The sequence below is a fragment of the Ostrinia furnacalis genome, unplaced genomic scaffold, assembly GCF_004193835.3.
Source record: "Ostrinia furnacalis isolate ACB-3 unplaced genomic scaffold, ASM419383v2 OfSCF7332, whole genome shotgun sequence".
NCBI classification, from domain to species: Eukaryota; Metazoa; Arthropoda; class Insecta; order Lepidoptera; family Crambidae; genus Ostrinia; species Ostrinia furnacalis.
The window spans coordinates 135303-156329 of NW_021137571.1; the positions used below are offsets into that span (position 1 = coordinate 135303).

The following is a 21027-nucleotide window of genomic DNA, read 5'->3' on the forward strand; positions in this document are numbered from 1 at the left end:
AATTTTTCAGCGTAATTAAAAATAAACTGAGCAGAAAATATCCAACTTAACACTATAAAAACGTTACTTAATTCAATCGCTCTGTCTGTGTTTCTAATGGTTACAGAATTTCGTTACGTTAGCTTAGCCATCTGGCAAGATACAGCCAGCTCGTAAATTTTCTATGAGCCGTGCTGAGCCGTGATACAATTTGCCGCACACTAACTAAAGTAGAAGCACAGTTGGGTGAAGACTTAAAAAATTTAAACTTGATTATTCCCACAAACAAAACACACGAACGCATGTTATATTATGCGTGCAACCAAATGTACACAACATTTGCATCTCCGCTTGCCTTCCGTGGTTATTACCGCTCAGAAATGGAAAATCGCTTCCAAGCAACGTTGTTTATTATTGTAACATAGATATATCTATTTGCAATGTTAAACCTTGAATTATGAACCAATCGATGTCGGTTACCAAGAAACCTCTATTCGTCAACTCAATGGTTGATTAAACAATGATACGAGCAATGAACGTCTCTCCTCGAAAGATTTACATGCCATTATCCCTTAATCTATGAAGATTCTAACTAAATGTCTCGAGTCCTAAGATAAGTTCAAACGTAGCAGACATAAGAACCGCTTGATACCTTAGTTTTGATTCTCTCGTACCCAATGAACGTTCCTAGATTTAAAAGTAGAGTCTCTGTTGGAAACCAAACGTTTTCCCCAAGACCTACACGACCTTTTTCATGACAAAATTGAATCGCGTTCAAAGCAATTTAAAACTTAGTTATGGACTGACCAGGTTGGGAAAGTACTAGCTTGTTGTTATCTATGTAGACTCTTTCATTCTATCTCTTTAAATACAGTAGACACAAGATTCTTTTATAAATAAGTATGTAACTATAATAAAAACAGAATGCTTTGAGCAGATCATACTTAACCTTTTTATTTCTTTAATTTTATCTAAATTGTCGTTGTTTGCTACACATATTACGAGTATGTAGAGACGTATAAACAGCGGAAAATTTTAAACATATAAATAGATTTCTTCTTGGAAAAAGATGTAGGCCTTTTGACGCAAATAACTTAAAGGCTGTGAAAAGATAATGTTGGGACCTTGTCGTTTCTCGTTAAAGATATGTAAAATCATATTTTTGCGTTGGTAAGAACGGTTTGAAAAATGGTTTAGATTTTCTTTTTATATATTGAGAAACCGACGCCCACGCCGATCAAATCGTGGGTGCGAGAAAAATAAGTTGTAAATATTATTCTAAATGTTATGAAATGCAAATGTTATGAAATCATTCAAATCTGGAGATAAAAGTGATCCACGCAAGGTCATGACCGCTTCGAATTACTCTCAATATTGCCTACCATTTAATAAAATATTTATAGTAATAACTTTTGTACTTAGTAGGTGGCAGGACATTAATATAAAAATTGTGGTCGTAGAACCTAGGCAAATTTTACACGAAATCTTTTTGTTTGCATAACTATTCGATGATTCATTTATATGACATCATCATACTGAATAATTGTAGAATAATCGATGGATTAATCAATTCACAAGCCTTACTGAATGGCCTGTGTTTTTGGAATTCGGATACACTTTTTATAGTAGAACTTAATTATATATTTTTTAATAAAAATATAATACTAATAGTAAATAGATAAAAGTCAAATGTAACTTGACTTCGAGAAGAAATAGCTGAAGGAAACAAGTTCAATAAACTTTAATCCGACCGGGGAAAATAAAATAAGCTTGAAAGTAAGAATAAAGTTAAAATATGTAAACTAGTCTTATTTTAATTAAGTCTCACTTCTGCTGTCGTAAGTTAATTATTTCTGTTTAAATATTTTGGCAGTGCCATTCCACATCTCAGTTCAAATAATGTATTTTTGGTCCTCCAATGTTTTTATTTCTCTATCAAATTATGTTTTTTGCTTTTTGTAATAGAAAAGGCATCATCATCGTCATCGTATTGTACTGTATCACCATGAAGTACTGTTTGTCTCCTGTAAAATCCTGAAAAATTATGGTGAGGGTTTTTAAAATGAAATTATGATAGCAATCTGCACCTGTAGAGTTTTAAAGTACCTATCATTTTCCCTTTAAGCTTTATCCTGGTCTAGTAAAATGACAAATGGTTATATGTATGTATTAAAAAACTCGTATTCGTATATAGCTAAGTAATGTAAAGAGCTAATGTATTTATACCTAAGCAAAGATGGCCTAATTTTAAAAGTGGGTGAATTTATCATTTCTCGACTTCTTGTCGGTCAATGTGATGTATTGTTTGTTGTTGCTCTATAAAATCCGTCAGCTACTGCTTAACTGATTTACTCCATTTTATTGTTTGTCGATTTATGTTCTTAGCTACATCTGGTAACGATCGACCTAAATTAGGTACATTGATCCACAAAAACGAAACTTACAAAAACGATCAACAGGATCGGCAAAAAAATTGTCAAGAGTCCATTTTCTGCACAATTTACTCGACTTTTGACAATCGACACGTGTAATTAAAAAAAGTAAATGTGTTAGAAGGTAACTTTTGTTTGCCAAACGGTTTCGCGTATTCGTGACGTGCCCACCTTAAATCACGTGGAGCGTCGACAATACGAATATAGGTGATTTTTCGTTGTGCCTCCGAAGGATGACGGCAAAATTATGCAAATTGCGATGAATCTGTTACGCCGCTCAGAAAACAAATTGAGAGATGTAGGTATCCAATTGATATGATTGAAAGGCAACCTCAGTAATTCAGGCGTGTATTTCATGAAAATATGGCACTTAATCAAAAGCAAGTTTTAAATTCGTAATGGATACAGTACAGTTGTGGTTTCCTTTATTATGAAAAGAGAATTTATAACGTGATTTGTAATTTACAATAATGAATTTTAATTATGTAATCAAAAGTGGGTAATAACTAGCTTATTACATGTAATTTAAACGTTCTCTATTTGCATTATTAATAACTTCCTTGTTAGAAATTCCGTTACAATCGACTCTACCTTCTACTGAAGGGTTTAACATTAAATACATATACATATTATCTTATCTGTAAATTGTTATATGTAGTTCTTCAAACTGTGTCGAGTGCTACTTTTATTTCTAAGTATTTCTCTATTGTAGAGACATACGATCCTCTGACGAGTGTTAGACACGTTCACACGTGATTCAACCGTCCATGGATTTCTCCGGAAAATTGACGGAAAATGGCTGCAACTACATATTATTTTCTTATTTGGTTTGCTTTATCTCGGTGCCTGTTGCTTGTAACTGTTGTTACTGCAGGCGATGCTTGTTCACCGAACAGTCGGTACACAAAGGGATGAGTGGTCAGAATATGCAAGTGAATTCAGTTTTATGAATAGATGTTGCCAAAGTTTAAGCTTAATATGAACTACAGCACCCAGTTCGTAGAAATTGGCAAACTTGTACACAAATTAACCATTAACTTCGTAACGTCTATATTATGTCCTCATCTTAGTCACAAATGGGAAATGTTTGTTGGCAAAGTGATAATATATGTTTGTATGTATCTGTATATTTTTCCCACCTCTCGTTCCCACCACTGCAACTCCTGTGTAGCCAGGATCTACAGCTTGACCGCCACAAAAACCCAACCAATGAAGGTCAAGTTTGTCCCGGGGGAAAGTTAAACTGTCATTGGACCCGCAACGAAATTAATCAGAAGAACATAGGAGGAGTTCGAAATTAAGGTTCGACTTCCCTCCATTGCAAAGCGGATGACAGGTGACAAACAAAGGTTTCTGTATATATGAATGTATATGTATGTATGTATGTAGGTATATGTATCTTAAATATTATATCAATTAAAAATTTAACTTCAATTTTAACTTCTACCCTTCTACCTCTACCTTCGCACTCACAGCTTTCTGCATAACCCAGGAGTCGACTGGCTGAGAATGCTTATATAGCATTAAGTCCACCTTTTGTACTATTTTATTGTGCAATAAAGTTTTATAATAATAATAATAACGTCGAGGTCAGATAGATCAATCTCTTTTTTTTTTATTATCACCGTATTTTATAACAAGATTAACAAATTCTGTAGGAGGGGACTAAGTACACACAATAAATTAAATCCCATCTATCAAAGCTTCGACTGCTTCGATTTTCGGCTTAAACCTACTTACTTAAAATTCTCGCTCGATTTACAATGAATAGAGATCACTAAATGTCTAAGAATTTGAGATACGGCGTTATTTTCTGGGGGAATTCTACTGACAGAGAAATTATTTTTAAAATGCAGAAACGTTGTATACGAGCAATGTTTGGAATGAAAGCGGCTGATAGTTGTAAGCCAGTTTTCAAAAAACATAAAATTTTAACATTTCCGTCAATATATATTTTAGAAATAGTACTGTTTGTTAAGGCCAATCCGTCACTTTTTATTCGTTTAGAGGATGTTGTCAGTCGCAACCGACGTGACTACTCAAGACTACGGATGCCCCCCTCAAATTCAGCTCTTATGAGTAAAAGTATATTATGTATGGCACCTAGAATTTACAATAACATCCCCTTAACAATAAAAAAATTAGAATTGTATGAATTTAAAATGAAGGTTAAAAATTTATTAATTGAAAAATGTTATTATAATCTGACGGACTTCCTAAGTGACAAATTTTGATTTACTTCTTAATATTATTATTTTTTTCATTTAATCTGATTATGCAACATTGACTTTAACTTTAATTTGATTTGATTATGCAGTATTATTGTAATTGATATTTTATTTTTAATTTAATTTGTACACCGCAAAGGTACGACATGTTGATGCCATTTTGAATGCTGACTTAACACCTTATGTACACATGTTTGAACAAATAAATGTATCTTTATCTTTATCTTTATCTTTATCATGCTTTGTCTTTTTTTGTAGATCATTTCTATTTTTAATACATTTGAGTATACCCGGCGTGATCCACGGTTTGAGAATTTTTTTACTGTTGGTCGTTTTAATGATTTTAGTATTTTCATTGAGTGAGTTTGTGATGTATTCCAGTAACTTATTTGTCAGAATATTAGGGTCCATAATGCTCAAGAGATTAGCAAGATCACATTTTTGAAGTGATTGTAGAGAATCTTCAAAATTAGTTACTATTTTAGTATTTTTATTATATCGAGGTTTTAGTTTTGAATATATATTTGTAAGTATAAGACAGTGATCAGTTATAGAAGTTTCTAGCACCGCTATAGTTGCCGAATAATTTAGTGGATTTAAGTTTGTAAGTACGTGATCTAAACAACTGTTTTCTCTTGTATCGAGTCTATGTCCTGGCAGTACGCCGTGCTCAGCCAGTACTTCCAGATAGCTATTTGCTGAGCTTGATGTCGAGCCTTCTAGAATATTTATATTTATATCTCCGATCAAGGCAAAATTTTTGTTCTGCTGTTTGTTATTCGCTAAATATGAGTCCAAGGAAGAGACAAAGTTTTTAGTATTTGTATTGGAAGGAGATCTATATACGCATAGGATAGATATGTTTGGCAGATCGATTTCAAGACACGATGCATCACTAAAGTCAAGTTCTTTGACTGTATGTTGTATACCACTGTGAATATAAATTACAACACCATCATTTTGCGTGATTTTCTTTTTTGTGCAATATGTAGTATAATTATATTTATGGGGTAGTGGCTTATCAGGATGAATACGACACTCAGTCAGAATCATAATATCAATATTGTTAGTGATGGCATCAACGTGTATTTCAAAATCGTCGAAATTTTTATAAATACTCCTAATGTTTTGTGTAACAATTGAGTATAGTGGACGTTGATCAGTCAAACAGTTAGATAGGTCTCTAGGGGCGCATTTAAAACTATGAACATTATTTGTTTGGTCTATTTCTTGCATCAACTGGCTTTGCATGTTCATATGTGAAATATTTTGGTATAGTTGTTTATACTCAAGGTAATACTATTAAACAAGATTTCAAGCAAGCGTTGAAGTTCTTTACAGTGACTCAGTAGTGTTGCTAATATAATTATTGTAATAAATTTGTAGGCTTTGGATGTTATGTTTATATAATTACATTGCATAGCATGAGATTTGAATAGTGAAGGTGAGTTGATGATGCAGTTAAGCTGCGTTTGATATATTTTTAAGTTATTACTTATCAGAAGCATTAGGAACGTAGTGATTGGGGTACCCCTAAAGCACTTCAACTTACATGCATGTTTATATCCGTACCGCGCGGGAATAACTTGACATGCCATTTTTGCGTACTTTTCAGNCCCTCAGGCGGCTAAAAAATGGAAATTATTGTGAAAATTAGTTAATAACTATTAAGATAACAAGACTTTTAACGACATTTTACAACATGTTATGTATAAATACAATTAATTAATGTTAACGACCAATAAAGATAATGTTAATTACGCACAGCGTGTCATCATACATATTTAACATACTGGAGAGTCTTCCTTATAAAACAAAAATCTGCATAAGAACCCAAGTACCGTTTCATTGAAAATGCAGAATTCATATTAATTGACCTTTACAGGGAATTGAATACACGAACAAATATAACCTTAAGTTTACAACGGGCTAATCGGACTTATGAATGAAATGTAAACAGCCGCAATGAAATGATATAAATGATAGGAGGTCCGCCGCAGCGGCAATCTCCGCGCGGCATCTAGCGGCCGCGCCGTCCTTTATGATGCTCCACTCTTTTATTTAGATATTTGTACGGATCCCCTCATTTTTATTCAACCGAAAAAACATTATTATGCATAAATAAGTACTCTTTTATTTTATTCCCATCGTTATTTTAATACGTTAAGTTTCGAAGTCGTCGTCACCTCTTGTAGGCTGCCGGGATGTGCCGACAATATTTAACGGATCCGAGATAAGGCGCTCTTTAGATCAGTTCGTTGTAACTCGATGCTTTCCGAACGATTATATTTATTGTTTATGAATCGTCGATATCGCTTTTTCATATTTTTTCTGTGAATGAAAAATAAGGGTCTGATAAAATCTTTTCGAACGTTTGTGGTTACATTTTGTAATGATATCAATATAACGGGTGTAAAAAAACCTATCCCGAAGCCGAAGACTACTTATTCTCCACATCATGAGGATCATTTTTTTCTTTGGGACCATACCTGGGAAACTTGTGGTTTAGGAGATATTGAAGGTCAAAGTCAGAATATTTTTTTCAAGATTTTTACATTATCAATTACAATTCGTTATTTAAAAAAATGTTTTCTAAGAAACCTTATTAAAATTTTGAGTATTTTCGTCACAATAAGGCTTTTGTCTTTACAATAAGAAATGTACAGTAGCGCGCGCACACACGCTCAAGCGCTGCCCCCACGCCCCGCAACCGCAACCCGCGCTCGCCCATGAGTCATTCAACTCTACTGTGAGTTCAACGACTACGACTGGACCAACTGGAATAAGCTTAAGCCAAATCTACCCAGTTTGTAAAAATGAATTGAGTACTTAAATTAGTTACTTACACCTTAATATCACCTTACCAGTTTAGTTTTTATTCTAAAAAATAATTAATTACACTTTTATTAATAAAAACCCTTTACACGAATTTGTTTCTTTCCGCAAATTAAATAATCTTACAGAACCTAAAAATGATTATTATTAAATAAAACTAACATAGAAAAATCAGTAATTTTAATGAACTTAAAACTTTATAATTTGGATTAAGTGGTACCTATGGTAACAGTAATAAATGTAAATTCTCGATCAGAAATAAATACGTTACACACATGAAATTACTATAAAATTACATCACATAAATCAACTTCTTAGAAAATAAGGTACTCTTTTGTTCAGGCAGCCTTTAAACAACAAGAACTTGATGACCTCGATGAACTTGACGAACTAGATAGTGATTTTTCATGGGAAAAGGGCTCAGAGAAGTAGGTTTAAATTCTGGATCATTATCCAGCGGCCATTACCTCTGCGAGCTATGTGCCCCGGCCACTGCCACTTGATTTTAGCGATTCTGCGGGCTATGTCGGTCACTTTGGTTCTCCTGTGGATCTCCTCATTTCTGATTCCATCACGTAGGGAAACTAACTGAGCATCGCACGCTCCATCACCTTTTTTGTGACCTCTCAGATCCATAAAATATCACTGGCAACACACACTGATCAAAGACTTTTGTCTTGAGGCACTACGGTATTTCGGACGTGAGAATATCACTAAGCTTCCCGAACGCTGCCCAGCCGAGTTGGATTGACGATTGACCTTTTTCTCGATGTTGGACCTACGTAACTGGACTGTTTGTCCCAGGTATACATAAATTGTCAACAAACTTTCGAGCGTAGAGTCTCCAGATGAGTGGATACTACATGGACATTTGACATGTATTTTGTCTTGTCCATATTCATTTTCAGGCCCACTTGTCGAGAGGCTCTACTTAGGCCATCGAGCATTATGCCTAGATCTTCCACAGTCTCAGCCATGATTACGACATCGTCCGCAAATCGAAGGTGGATGATGTACTCGTTGATATTTATGCTGAATCCGCTCCAGTCCAGAAGCTTGAAAACATCTTCCAGGGCGGTGTTGAACAGTATCGGAGATATTATGACGTCTCCCTGTCTCACCCCTTGCTGCAACTGGATGAGTTTCGAGTCCTGATCCTGGAGACGAACCGACATTGTGGCGTTTTCGTACAAGCTTTTCAACACTTCGATGTATCTATAGTCAATTTGGCACCGTTGCTTGGAGAGACTGTAGCACTGCTCAGATCTCGATCGAATCCAAGGCATTATCATTTCTTTATAGTTACTTTTGTGAAGCCTCAATGTAACCTTGTTGGTGATCGAATAAATAAATAAATAAATAAATAGTCCACAAACGCTAGATAAAGTAGTAATATCCTTGATAATTTATTTTGATTTTACTAGTGTTTGGATTGACTGGTGGCATTTTTGTTAGCTGTTAAAAAAAATATAACTACTTAATCATTTAAAAATCTTTCTTGTTGTTTTAATATTACACAATTTGGATAAACACAATATTCTACGAAGTGATGGAACAATTTTATTAAAAATGTAAGAGAAATATTGTCACTCTTTGTTTTAAGGCGTTTTTCGTATTACTTTATTGTGACTTATCTTAATGATTTGGAGTAAAAGCGTCTTTATGCTAAAAATGACGTTTATCAACACAGAGTCCACATAACTATCACGGCGTCCCGTCCAGTTCCCGTCACTACTAAAAACGTGTCACTGTTACTCACAGCATATGCCGGTTTCCCCATTAAACTCCATAACGACACTAGTGATATCTGCCGAACTATTTGAGTTTTAAGCGTGGGATTTTTACAGCATGCACTTTTCGCGGAGCTCTGATTGATGACGTTGTTAACTCAATTTCTGCCAATTTCGTATAGTGACGGTTTGATTATGAACGTGCGATATTATAGATATGAAAAAAAACGTTATAAAGGAACGTTGTAAGGAAAACTGACACTGTTTTTACTTTTTTTTTTGTTTTGTTTTGAAAGGTAGAGAAAACTAAGACCTCAAATTAAGACATGAATGAATGAATCGATGAATGATGTAGCTATTATATTATAGTTTCTGGCTAACTTTCTCTAAATTACTGTGAATTCAAACACTTACGGTATGGATTTAGCTAAACAATAGAATTATCAACAAAAACCCGCAAATAGAGACGTGCTTTTCCCAGTAATATTCTTGACTTGGTTCCCGGAAATCCATAGACATAAGAGATCTTGGAATAAGATTGTAATTTAATATTGGTTTCTGTTCTGTTCAGACCTATTATAGGTACACTCAGGGTGTTTACATATTATTATTAATGTCATAATTATTTATTATTATCAAAACAAACGAATTCAAAATATTGTTCACATTAATTAGCCATTTGATCTATTAGGGGTGTAAATTTTATAGTATAATAAATATGACTGATTGATAGGTAACCCTACTGCAACTGCTCAGAATGATGATGCGTAAAGAGGACAGCCTTCTGACATTGCGGCGAGAGTGACCGAGACAACACCAAAACTAGTTGTGTAGAAAAAGAGAAACCTCTTGGAGAAAAAAAGTTTTTTGAAAATATGTGGCATAGATAGTTCTAAATGCAATATTATAATTTAATGAGTAGGTATTTTTTTTATTAACCAATTTTAAATCTAATACAACTTATTTACATGCTTTGTTAACAATTTCCTTTTTTTGAAAATTTTGATTTGTGAATTAATTATGTGTGTGTCATTCCAATATTATACCTAGGTATACTAATCAAACACAACACAAAATGACTTGTCATCTTAGTAGATCTTGTTGTAATGGCTAAAGATGACCATGCAAGATAATACAATATAACCCACATACGCCTACTAACTGTACGTCCGTCATTAAGCCTACTTAGTAATTCTAGATTTACGACGGTCCTGCAACATATACATTTTTAGAAGCTAGTCTTGTGATGAGTATACGTAGATCTTTCGTTTATTCTTAACTCAACGTGATAATGTCTATAGTAGTCTATAGTTTTCAGGGGTCTACGTACAGGGACTGCGCCGCTCGGCACGTCATTTCGCCTTCACCATTTAAAACAAAGTTGTCGGTATTTCAGTAATATACAGAAGCACGAAGTTTGTTTGCACAATGAAAGAGGCAGTTCTCCACGAAATTGAGTTCCGTATTTCGTAAACTGGTGCCTTTCTTCAAACCACAATGTTACTCGTAACTCTTACTACTTATTATCTTTCCATTATCAAGTCATTGTTGAAATCAACGAAATCTTTTAGCTAAACCTGGGTTCAGCTTACATTAAAATTTACCACATTTTTATTGGCCTTTTGACCTAATGGTTCGAGTTTCCGTTCGAGGTTACGAGTTCGAATCCTTCTAGGGGCAAATGTTAGTGTAATAAGAACGGTTAACGTTTATGAATATGCATGTACATTAATATGTATTTATTTAAATATGTTTATCCGTAATCTAGTCGATATAATAGGCACAACACTGCTCAGTTAGGGCCTAGGTAATTGGCGTGATAGTGAAACAATAAAACTCACAAAATAATAGCGGGACTAAAACCGCCTAAGGTGCACACACACCTGTCTGAGCTAAATGCGACGAATGTATTTTTATCTTATACACTTTTAAGATCTATTTCAGTGCTCTCTTTCTTTAATTGAATTTAAAAAGTTCCCTTTATCACAAACTATTACCTATATTATCTTCTAAAAGTGTTTTATTACCACTCAGACATTAATTTCTACCGCCGTAAATATGTTGCTGTATCCACGAGGAACTGCGAATAATCTCCAGAATTATTTTGACTGGATAATAATTTCACGGGTTATACGCGTAGTGGGCAGAATGTTATCATAATAAATGATGATTTCAGTGGAACTTTCATTAAATATTGCACTTGTTATTCGTTTAATCGAACATTATTATTTTATTTATCGATTCTGTATCAAAATCAAAATCAAAATTATCTTTATTTGTTTAGACTAATTAAATTAGTTCTTGCAAATCGTCAAATGCTCTTAAGGAGCCTATACATGTCTCATTCTTTTTTTGCCCTACCAGCGCTTCGAGACAAACATTTGGCAAGTGCTGAGAAGAAGCGCCGCAACAAACTCAGTCCAAAGTATCCAAAAGTATTTGTTCGAATCAAATTGGATGGAATGTTTTAAGAGTAGAGGTAGAGTTCAGTTTCAGATATGTGACCTGCACAGGTCAAAAAGTTTCAGCCAAAAACTACCGAGACTAACCACGATGTATTGTTTGCCTCTCGTCGCATACAAAGCTCTAGAACATGCAATTCGGATACAATTGCCGCTCTATTCCCGACTAGGATTTGCAATTAGTTAAGCCACCGTTATTCTGCCTATTAATTCCCAATCCAATAGCTAAGGGTGTCCCATTGCATTCACGGTGAGGTATTATAAATTTAGGACAAGTTACCTCCCATACCTACCCAGGCAGTTGTCAAAGTGGACCCTAAATAATTGATTACCTCGTTAATTAGTATCAATTGATTAACGTTAGTGATCAACTGATATGGTATCAATTAATTAGTACGTAGAGAACTAGAACAGCCTGCCTCGAAAATTTGCATCGTAAAAAGGTAATAATATTCGAAAGCTTCTTAAAAGTAGGTATTAATCTATTAAGCATAATGTTTAAGTAAGTTAAGCATATGCAGTTTCATAAATATCCACTAGTGGGCAAAATTTACGAAGACTTAGCATTTTGATGAGTAATTTAAAAAAGTTACGAGTTCAATTTCAAACTCCAAAGTCTAGTAGGGCAGCTAGCATTGGATAAGTACCTCGTTGGTAGTTGAATTAACAATATTGCAAAGCCGTTCACTCAGAAAATTTTAATACGTTACGGTGTTAATCTAGGTAAACCCTGCCTAGATTACATCATCTAATATCGGCGGTATTTGCAAAACTTAATTACTGAGCACTAACCCCTCGTTAAAGGTCGATGCCCATCACTGCAGAAGCAACTTGGACTACATCCAACGACTTTTTATATTATTTACAATTATTACTTAAACAAGGGTATTATTACTCTGGCGCTTATCGCGTATCCCATGGAATTAAGCTTACGAGTAAGTAGCAATCAGATAAAGGCTCCGATATCCGCTCAGTTATCTCTGCCTGACTAGACATTGTAACATTTGCCATAGTCATACGGAAGTCAGTTGCTTACTGATTTATATTTAACTTAAAGATGTAACAAAAAGATCACAAAATTGAGTATACAACCACTCTGACTTTAGCTGGGCGCAGTATGAAAATATTTCTCTAGCTTAATTTTAAAAGAAAGTTAAGTTCAGAAAGCGACATCTCTTGGCGAAAAATTAGAACTACTAAGAAAGCTTACCAAAACGTTTTCTTTCCAGTCGGTTGGACGGCCAGCGCAGACGACGAGCAGCACGACGCGCGCGAGGGTGATGACGTCACGATGCAGTGCCGCTTCTCCCTGGACCACAACGCGGGGGACTCGCTCACCTACTACTGGGTGCGCAGCACGGCGAGTGGGCACGAGAACGTCGCCATAGGGAACATCCCCTTGGAAACTAATTACGAGTAAGTAATTTAACTAACCACCGGAATCCCGGTTGTTACGGGCACAGATGTTTAGATACCTATATCTCAATTGTTTCTATCGTGACACGTTTTGCTAGTGTAACAGGTAATAGGCACTAATCTTGTTCGAGTATTTCTTGTCACAGAAAAACATAACACAACAAACTTAGATATATATTGCCTGGATAAAAAAGCATTTGCTACTCGGGATTCGGGAATAAGTGTCTGTTTGTCAATGTTAGAAAATTAGATCAGTTGTTCTTGTTGTGTGTGTAGTGTTATAAGATTATTGCTTCCCTTATGTATTTACTTACATTCAATAACTTACCACGTTATAACAATACATGATGAACATTCAGGGATGATCGAACAAAACGATAATAGGTATTATGTTAAACTCACTGGTGGGAAATTCAATCATCGGGGCTCGAAGCCCACTTTCAGTATCTGCACTTGCAAAGTTTGTTAAAGATAATGAAATAAAATTTAAAATGGAACACAAAAGAGAATAAAATACGAGTAGGAAGCGAAGCCATCCAGATTTTATTTTCCACCAGACTGTCGTCATTATTCGAAACACCGCAATATATTGTAGTAATCAACATGAATATGTACCCTCAGAAAGAGCCAGCTTTATCCAACCATATTTCCATAGCATTTATAATAAATGAAACATTATGAATTCATGTCGCTAACGAATCCTTAAATAAATAACTGTTGGGTTTATAAAAATAATGTTGTCTTCCAATAGCAATAAAGTGATAAGTTCTCATACTACGAACTCCTACAGACGCGTTTGCCGTAGCACGTTTATTGCGAAAATTCTTGTGAAAATATCTACTTTCATTGAAAATTTTTATACTTCATTGAAATATTGTGAAAGGTTTTCCTTACTCCTATAATAGGGTGCAACAAATAAATATGAAGAACTTTCACATTGAAACTACACAACAACAAATCGTCAGCTCTAAAAAAAGTAAATTTTATCTTCAAGAAGTACAAACGACAGCACATCTGAATAATTTTGTTATATTACATTCTTAGTCCTTATTTAGGAAGTTATTCTCCTAATCATAATTAGCAAAAGTGCCCATCATATTAATGACTCATCCGATTATCCCAACTAATATTATAAATGCGAAAGTAACTCTGTCTGTCTGTCTGTCTGTCTGTCTGTCTGTTACGCTTTCCCGCTTAAACCTCGCAACCGATTTTGATGAAATTTGGCATAGAGATAGTTTGAGTCCCGGGAAAGAACATAGGATAGTTTTTATCCCGGTTTTTGAAACAGGGACGCGCGCGATAAAGTTTTTCTGTGACAGACAAAATTCCACGCGGGCGAAGCCGCGGGCGGAAAGCTAGTTTCTAAATAATTGTGTAGTAAACGAAGGCAAAGTCTGAATCACAGTGACATGTTTTGTAGCTGTAATAATTTCTCAGATTGTCCATCTAGTGAGCAGGAATTCCATACTCCCTTCATAAGCTCCGGTTGACTTTAAGCTCTCTACAAATAAATAAAACTTTTCAAAGAATTTTCATCTCTGACACTTTAACGTTTAAATGTAATTTTAGTGCAACTAAGCTCTGTTCTTAGAAACCTTGATGAAAAGACGAGTAGATAACTTACATGTAGCATTGTTATCATATTTCTGATGAAAAGACGAGTAGATAACTTACATGTAGCATTGTTATCATATTTCTGATGAAATGACGAGTAGATAACTTACATGTAGCATTGTTATCATATTTCTGAGATTATGACTTGACTAGATGCAAATATCACTAGGTAAAAATTTCCAGATTTCCAGGAATATATTCAGGTTTTTGTTTGAATACCTACGTGTATGGTAGTGTGCAGGTTTTACGATGTTTTTCCGTGACAACGGCACCGATATCTCAAAAGTAATGTACATACATGTGGTGACGTTTTTGCCACTAGGCTATCGCGCCTTTTCCTTTTCTTGTTCACGCACAAATCATTTTCACGAAACAAATATAACAGAGTTGAAGACAACGGCGATAATCTTACGCGCTCGTACATTACGTATGACGTAGATTGAATTTACGTCACAACATTCGAGGCCAATTTCTAGTAGATTTCGATAGATTTTAATCAATACAGGTGAATAATACTAGGAATAAAATGATAAAATAGAAATTCTTGATTTTCTGTAAAACAACAAATCCGTTTTCAAACGTTTCCTTAATGAAAGTTACGATATTGTAGAGCAGCATAAGCTACTATTTGTATTGGGAATATCACAGTCCTCGAGGGATTCACAATAGTCTTTCTGTAAAGAACCGAAATCCGCAAACGGACCTGTGGAACGAGTTTATCTATTATATTAGAGTATCCTTCAAATTTCGCGGGAGTGCCTGTTTCTGTGTAACAAAGAGCTTAACTCTCATTTCTTCCAGCAACTACTTTATTACAAAGTCGAGATGTTAATAATGAGAAACAGTAATCTCAATGAGCTCTTACGTAAAACCATTTTTGAGGTAAAAAAAACACCTACTAATGTAGAGTACTTAAACATTCCTTTGATGTTAACGTTGAGTCTGATTAATTGGGTTTCTTCTTTGTACAGTCCTTAAAGAATCATGTCATGCCTGAAGACAGAGCCGTTATATTATAATTCCAATATGAAATACTTAATACCTTTATGTTTACTAATTACGAGTTATTCTGTTTAGAGTTTTACTCCTTTTCCTATTTATTACGATGCCTAGACTGTAATAAGTTTACTTACCTACGTATTTATTCTGCCCTCGATAGTTGAAAAGGCACATTTATCTAACACTATTTTCGGATATGAGTGAAACTCAAGGGCAGCTAAGAATTAAAATTATTTGAAACTTTTTTATCTACTTACGTTTTGATTTGGTGTTTGAGGCGCCCTTTTAACTACTCGCGGCAGTATTGCAAATAAATTAAATGAAAGTGAGTAACGACGACAATATCTCGCATTGTTTCAGAATATCGTACAAGCCTGAGGAGGGCCGCTACGACCTGATGGTGGCTAACGTATCGTACGAGCGCGACAATGGGCGGTTCGAGTGCCGGGTGAAGGCGGGCGGCTCGGGGCGCACACTGCACTCGCAGGTATGGATGGATGTGTCCGGCTTATTGACTTTTTCCGGAAATTTTCTTTTTCTTTTGTCCGCAATGAGTTCGGGTTTTTGAGTTTTCTTGATTTTTTTCTTGGATGGAAAAAGAGTAGTAACTAGAATAGTTAATCAAATAAGTCTTCAATCTGTATTAATCTGTAATTTGTCAATAACAAAAAAGAAATATGTCTTTCAGTTAACGAGATCAAACATATGTATTGCAACTTACTTCAAACTTATTAGTGTCAGGATTTTTCATATTTCAAGATTGCAAAAATTGAGCCCACATCATCAATCCTCATTATCTCTCTCATTTGTCTCAAAAGAAAATAAGTATGAAACTTGCAAATGTTACTTGTTTTTATATTGTACTTGTAACTGTTTTGCAACGTAATGAGATCAAATATATCATCCAACTATTATAGTTCAGTCAGCAGTTCAGTCCAGTAGTTTCAGGACTTTTACGAAGTTTCCATGTTATTTTCAAGACTTCAAATGTCTACAAATAAAACCTTCTTGCAGGGGCACGCGCTAGTGGTCCTAACATTGCCGCGCGCGCCGCTTCTGACGCCGGGGCCGCACGCGCAAGCACAGGAGGGCCGCGAGCTCAAGCTGGCCTGCTCCAGCTCGGGCGGCTCGCCTGACCCTTCCATCAAGTGAGTACATCCTCGTTTAATAATCAGCAATAAGCAACGTCAGGACGACGTCCATTTAAATCGTACTTGGTACAGTGAACAGATCAGACTACAAGGTGCTCCTTTTGTTTTCCTGGAATTCAAGACCACTTCAAAGAATCGAATGGCATCAACTTTTTTTAAATTAATTATTTTTTCTTACAAATAATACGCCATAGTTAAATAACCGTGAAAAAACACCTAAGACAAGTAAAAAATATAATTATCATCACTTTATTTTTCTTTAAATAATGAACGATCAATGAAAATTATGTACAAAAAGATTAACCGGGTAACTATTTTGGAAAAAACTTCGAAAATATACGTTTTTTAACACATTTTCATTAGGATTTATTCATAGAATATACCCCTAAAATTTTAGTAAATCAAAAAAGCACGTTAAATTTATGTTGCAAAATAACAAATGACAACTAGGTACGTATAAAATACTTTATTAGTGTGTTGCCCGTATAAATAAATTAATTATTGCCTTAATAAGTTAAGCTGCTACGAGAAAATCTGCTGCTACAAGAAACCTAGGCAGGTTTTTTGTGGTCCCAACCAACCTATATAATATCGTTGCTCATACTACGTAATAATTTTAATACTTTTTTGGTCATACTCGTAAATTCGTCCTCTTAGGATAGATAGGTACCTAATTATTTCGATGTAAGTGGGCAAATAATTGATGTATTTTGTTTCTATGTTGATGCACCAGCTCCATTTTTTGCGTGAAGGGCAACAAATTATATTCATTCTTCCCCACTTTTGCGATTGTAATAATTATGTATAGATTCTTAATCTAGTCCTAAAAAATTGTATAGCCACTGGGGTCCATATTTTAACGTTAATTATGCTCAAATTTCATGCTTTAAGTTCATTAAAAGAAGTTCCCATTCTTCTGCCGATAGAAATATCGGGCTAATAATCTAAAATTACGGACCTATGGGTAACGTTCTCCACCTTATCCATTATTACACATTAAGAACGGCCTACAGGCAAGATAAAAAGCTGATAAATGTGGTGATAAATTTCGCGTAGGCAGTGAGTTGGATTCAATTAGAGTTAGGGAGAAAGGCAAGGATACGAAGCCGGCGGGCGGTCGGCCAGAATGGCCGGCAAGGCGACCCTACATTGTTGGGAGCCGACAAAGCACCACAAGTGAAAAACGAAACGCGGTTGTGCGTAATTATCTCATAAGAAAAGATCACTGTCATTTCCAGCGGTTTTATACGCAACCTTGGAAGAAAAGTCCTGAAGGAAGGAGGTTATTACGTGGGTGTATGAATATCTGGATTTTGAACTGTTTGTTTTATATAAATTAACAATAACGGAGTCCAAGTTAATTATAAAGACCTAATTATAATGAATATCTCTAACGGTCTCAAGGTTATGTTTTGAAATAATTACGTGTATTTTGTACTTACCTACTTCGCTGCGTTTCAGTCTTCCAAGTAATTGAACAGACATTAGATGTGTCTTTGCTTCGTGAAAGTTAATGGCAAAACAAAGAGTACAACGTAACATTAACCTTCTCGGTAATTCCCCTAGAAATATAAAACGGGATTATAAAATACATTTACATTAATCTTGGTCTCTGCCTCAATGAATGTAAACTAGGTACCCACGTCTGTTACGGTACTTAGTTTTTCCATCTAATATAAAAATGCTTTGATGTTTCTAACAACGATTTTCATAGGGGTTCTCGGAAATTGAGATGTAGGGTATGTACGAATGACAGCGGTATCATAGGATAATGGAATAGATAGATTTGTTATCCGCCTGAGGCCCAAAGAATAGAGCTTTCATTTGCATTTGTCATTTAGAGTCTGTTTGAGACGAGTAGTCCCGACCTATGCTATCTTTCATTGAAATAAATCAAGTTACTGAGTTATATTTATTACTTAAACCACAGTTCTCAATCTCCGAAGACATTTTAATGGGAGCTTGTATAGATCAAAGTGAATTTACTTTAAAGCCTTATGTTTTTAAGGCGGAAGAAGATCAGCGATCATCTCAGTCACCCTTTTTTTCTATAATTGGGAAAAGAAGAAATAAGTAGGTACATATTAAAAATAATAATGAACCTATTATTTTAAACTGACGAAGATGCGACGATTTATATTACCTACATTATATGGAAATGTAGAGTCGCATTCAAGTCGCGTTACAGTTACGTCGGCAGTGTAAAAAAACTGAATTATGCGTTAAATAAAATCGACACCAATAAATTAACTTGCTGTTTAAAAACTGTCCAAATATGATTTTTGTATGGCAGTACAAGCTTATGACATAATTGAGTAATTTGTATTAATTTCAAATTAATTTTATAGTTGATTGACAACTAATTGAGTTTTTATGACCAAAATCATCTGATAATTTGAAAAAGTGGTGCTTTCGAATTAAATAGTGTTAAATACCCAATATCTTTACGCCTATTTGGAAATTTGACCAAAAATTTGTTACAGATGGTACAAAGACGGGTCAACGTACCCCCTAGAAGCGGAGGTGACGTACGGCAAGACGCGCGCCGAGGCGTCGGTGGCGACGCTGACGCTGATGCCTGCGCGCGAGCACGACGGCGCCACCTTCCGCTGCGTGGTGTGGAACCGCGCCATGCCCGAGGGCCAGCAGCTGGATGCCACCGTCGACCTTAGCGTCAACTGTGAGTACTTACCTATAATAATAATGATTGGCTGAGGCCCGCATAACAGATGTTTAATCCATCCTAAAAAGGTGGAGAAAAGAAACGAAAAAGAATAATAATAATAAAATATCCTTCGACTTTTTACACCTGCGCCTCTAGTCCCAAACTAAGCAAAGCTTGTTCTATGGGTCTAGACAACAGATATAAACATACTTAAATACCTTTTTTTGTAAATACACACATATTACACATACAAAACACCCAGTACAATACAAACAAATATGTTCATGCACACGAATGTGATGAACATGCGACCTCTCGGCATTGTCAGAACACCATACTCAATTAAAACACCATTACATTCGCCACAATCGTAGAATATCAAAAAATCTGAACACCAGCAAGCCCACAATTAAAGCGCATTTATAAACCGACAAACGTTTTACCTGTTTTAATATTAATATAGCTAAATCCAGACGCGTAGTCACGGCCGGACGAAAGCACAGAAGTTTTTCCCTGTCCGTGTAAAGACCGGTAATAAATAGTGGATAAAGTTCTCCACCGGATTTCATTAAGCACCATCTGGGATAGATCCTATTTAGGGAACTAAAATCAATTACTAATTAATCCCCGCAATCTGGCACCGTTAACATCTCTGTCGGATTGTAGTGTCATTATCAAATCACTCTCTCAAACCCAAGCCCGACCGCAATACTCTGATAAATGTAGTTTATCATATTATGAAAGTTATAAAGTACTTATTCGAGAAAACCTCGCTATTCAATAAACAAGTTGTAACGCTTGTTTAGGGTGAAACTAACTTCTGTCTCGCACATACAGCGTGTAATTGTAATAACCCAAAAGTTCTTCAGCATATAAAGAAAAGTTTTATTTTATTTGTCTTCTTGTCATACTTGATTCTTAGCTCCATATTTATTTTATTTTAGTCGTTACCTAGTAGTGGTTGTGTTGTAATGACGTAAGAATTTTGTTTTAGCAAAAAAACTTACAGAATATAATAGTGTTATTGATTTATGAAGCAAAAGAGTGGGTTATCCATATATCTACACCATCTTTTTAGTATGAAAGTAGGTAGGTAGGTAGTATACACGCATTTTGCAAATGGTTTCTCCTGTTATTATTCTCATATTACGTTGTACATTTTTAATGCTCTCTAAATATTTCCATTTATTGGGCACTTTCATACCTCACTTAAAAATTGGCTCGGTATGAATGCCATTTTCGTCCTTTTGCGTTTCATAAAAGGGCACCTCACATTTCCGCGGTTCAGTCCGCATGTTTACAAAAAAATGTCCAAGTCCGTGCTGGATCAAACGGGAAATAAGTTCTGTCATTTATTTATTTGTGTAAAACGGAAACATGGATGCCAAACATGATTACTATCGTAAAAAAGTGAAATGTTCATTTTATTTTCTAGGATTAGGAAATATCCCAGAGACAAACTTTCAAATTACCTACTACTCGCCTAGGAATATGTACAAATTATGTATATCTT

At 35.1% G+C, this 21027-nt stretch overlaps 1 protein-coding gene across 2 annotated transcripts in view; it reads left to right on the plus strand.

Annotated features, from left to right (window-relative positions):
- Positions 1-21027, plus strand: part of ed (hemicentin protein echinoid) — a 75220-nt gene that overhangs the window by 42121 nt on the left and 12072 nt on the right. The window contains exons 2-5 of one of the 2 annotated variants that reach the window (XM_028319795.1): positions 12896-13082; positions 16059-16185; positions 16713-16846; positions 19333-19529. In XM_028319795.1, the coding sequence (XP_028175596.1) occupies positions 12896-13082; positions 16059-16185; positions 16713-16846; positions 19333-19529 (645 nt within the window). Of the gene's footprint in view, positions 1-12895; positions 13083-15758; positions 15763-16058; positions 16186-16712; positions 16847-19332; positions 19530-21027 lie in introns of those variants that run through there. The other variant, XM_028319796.1, reaches the window with a different exon arrangement.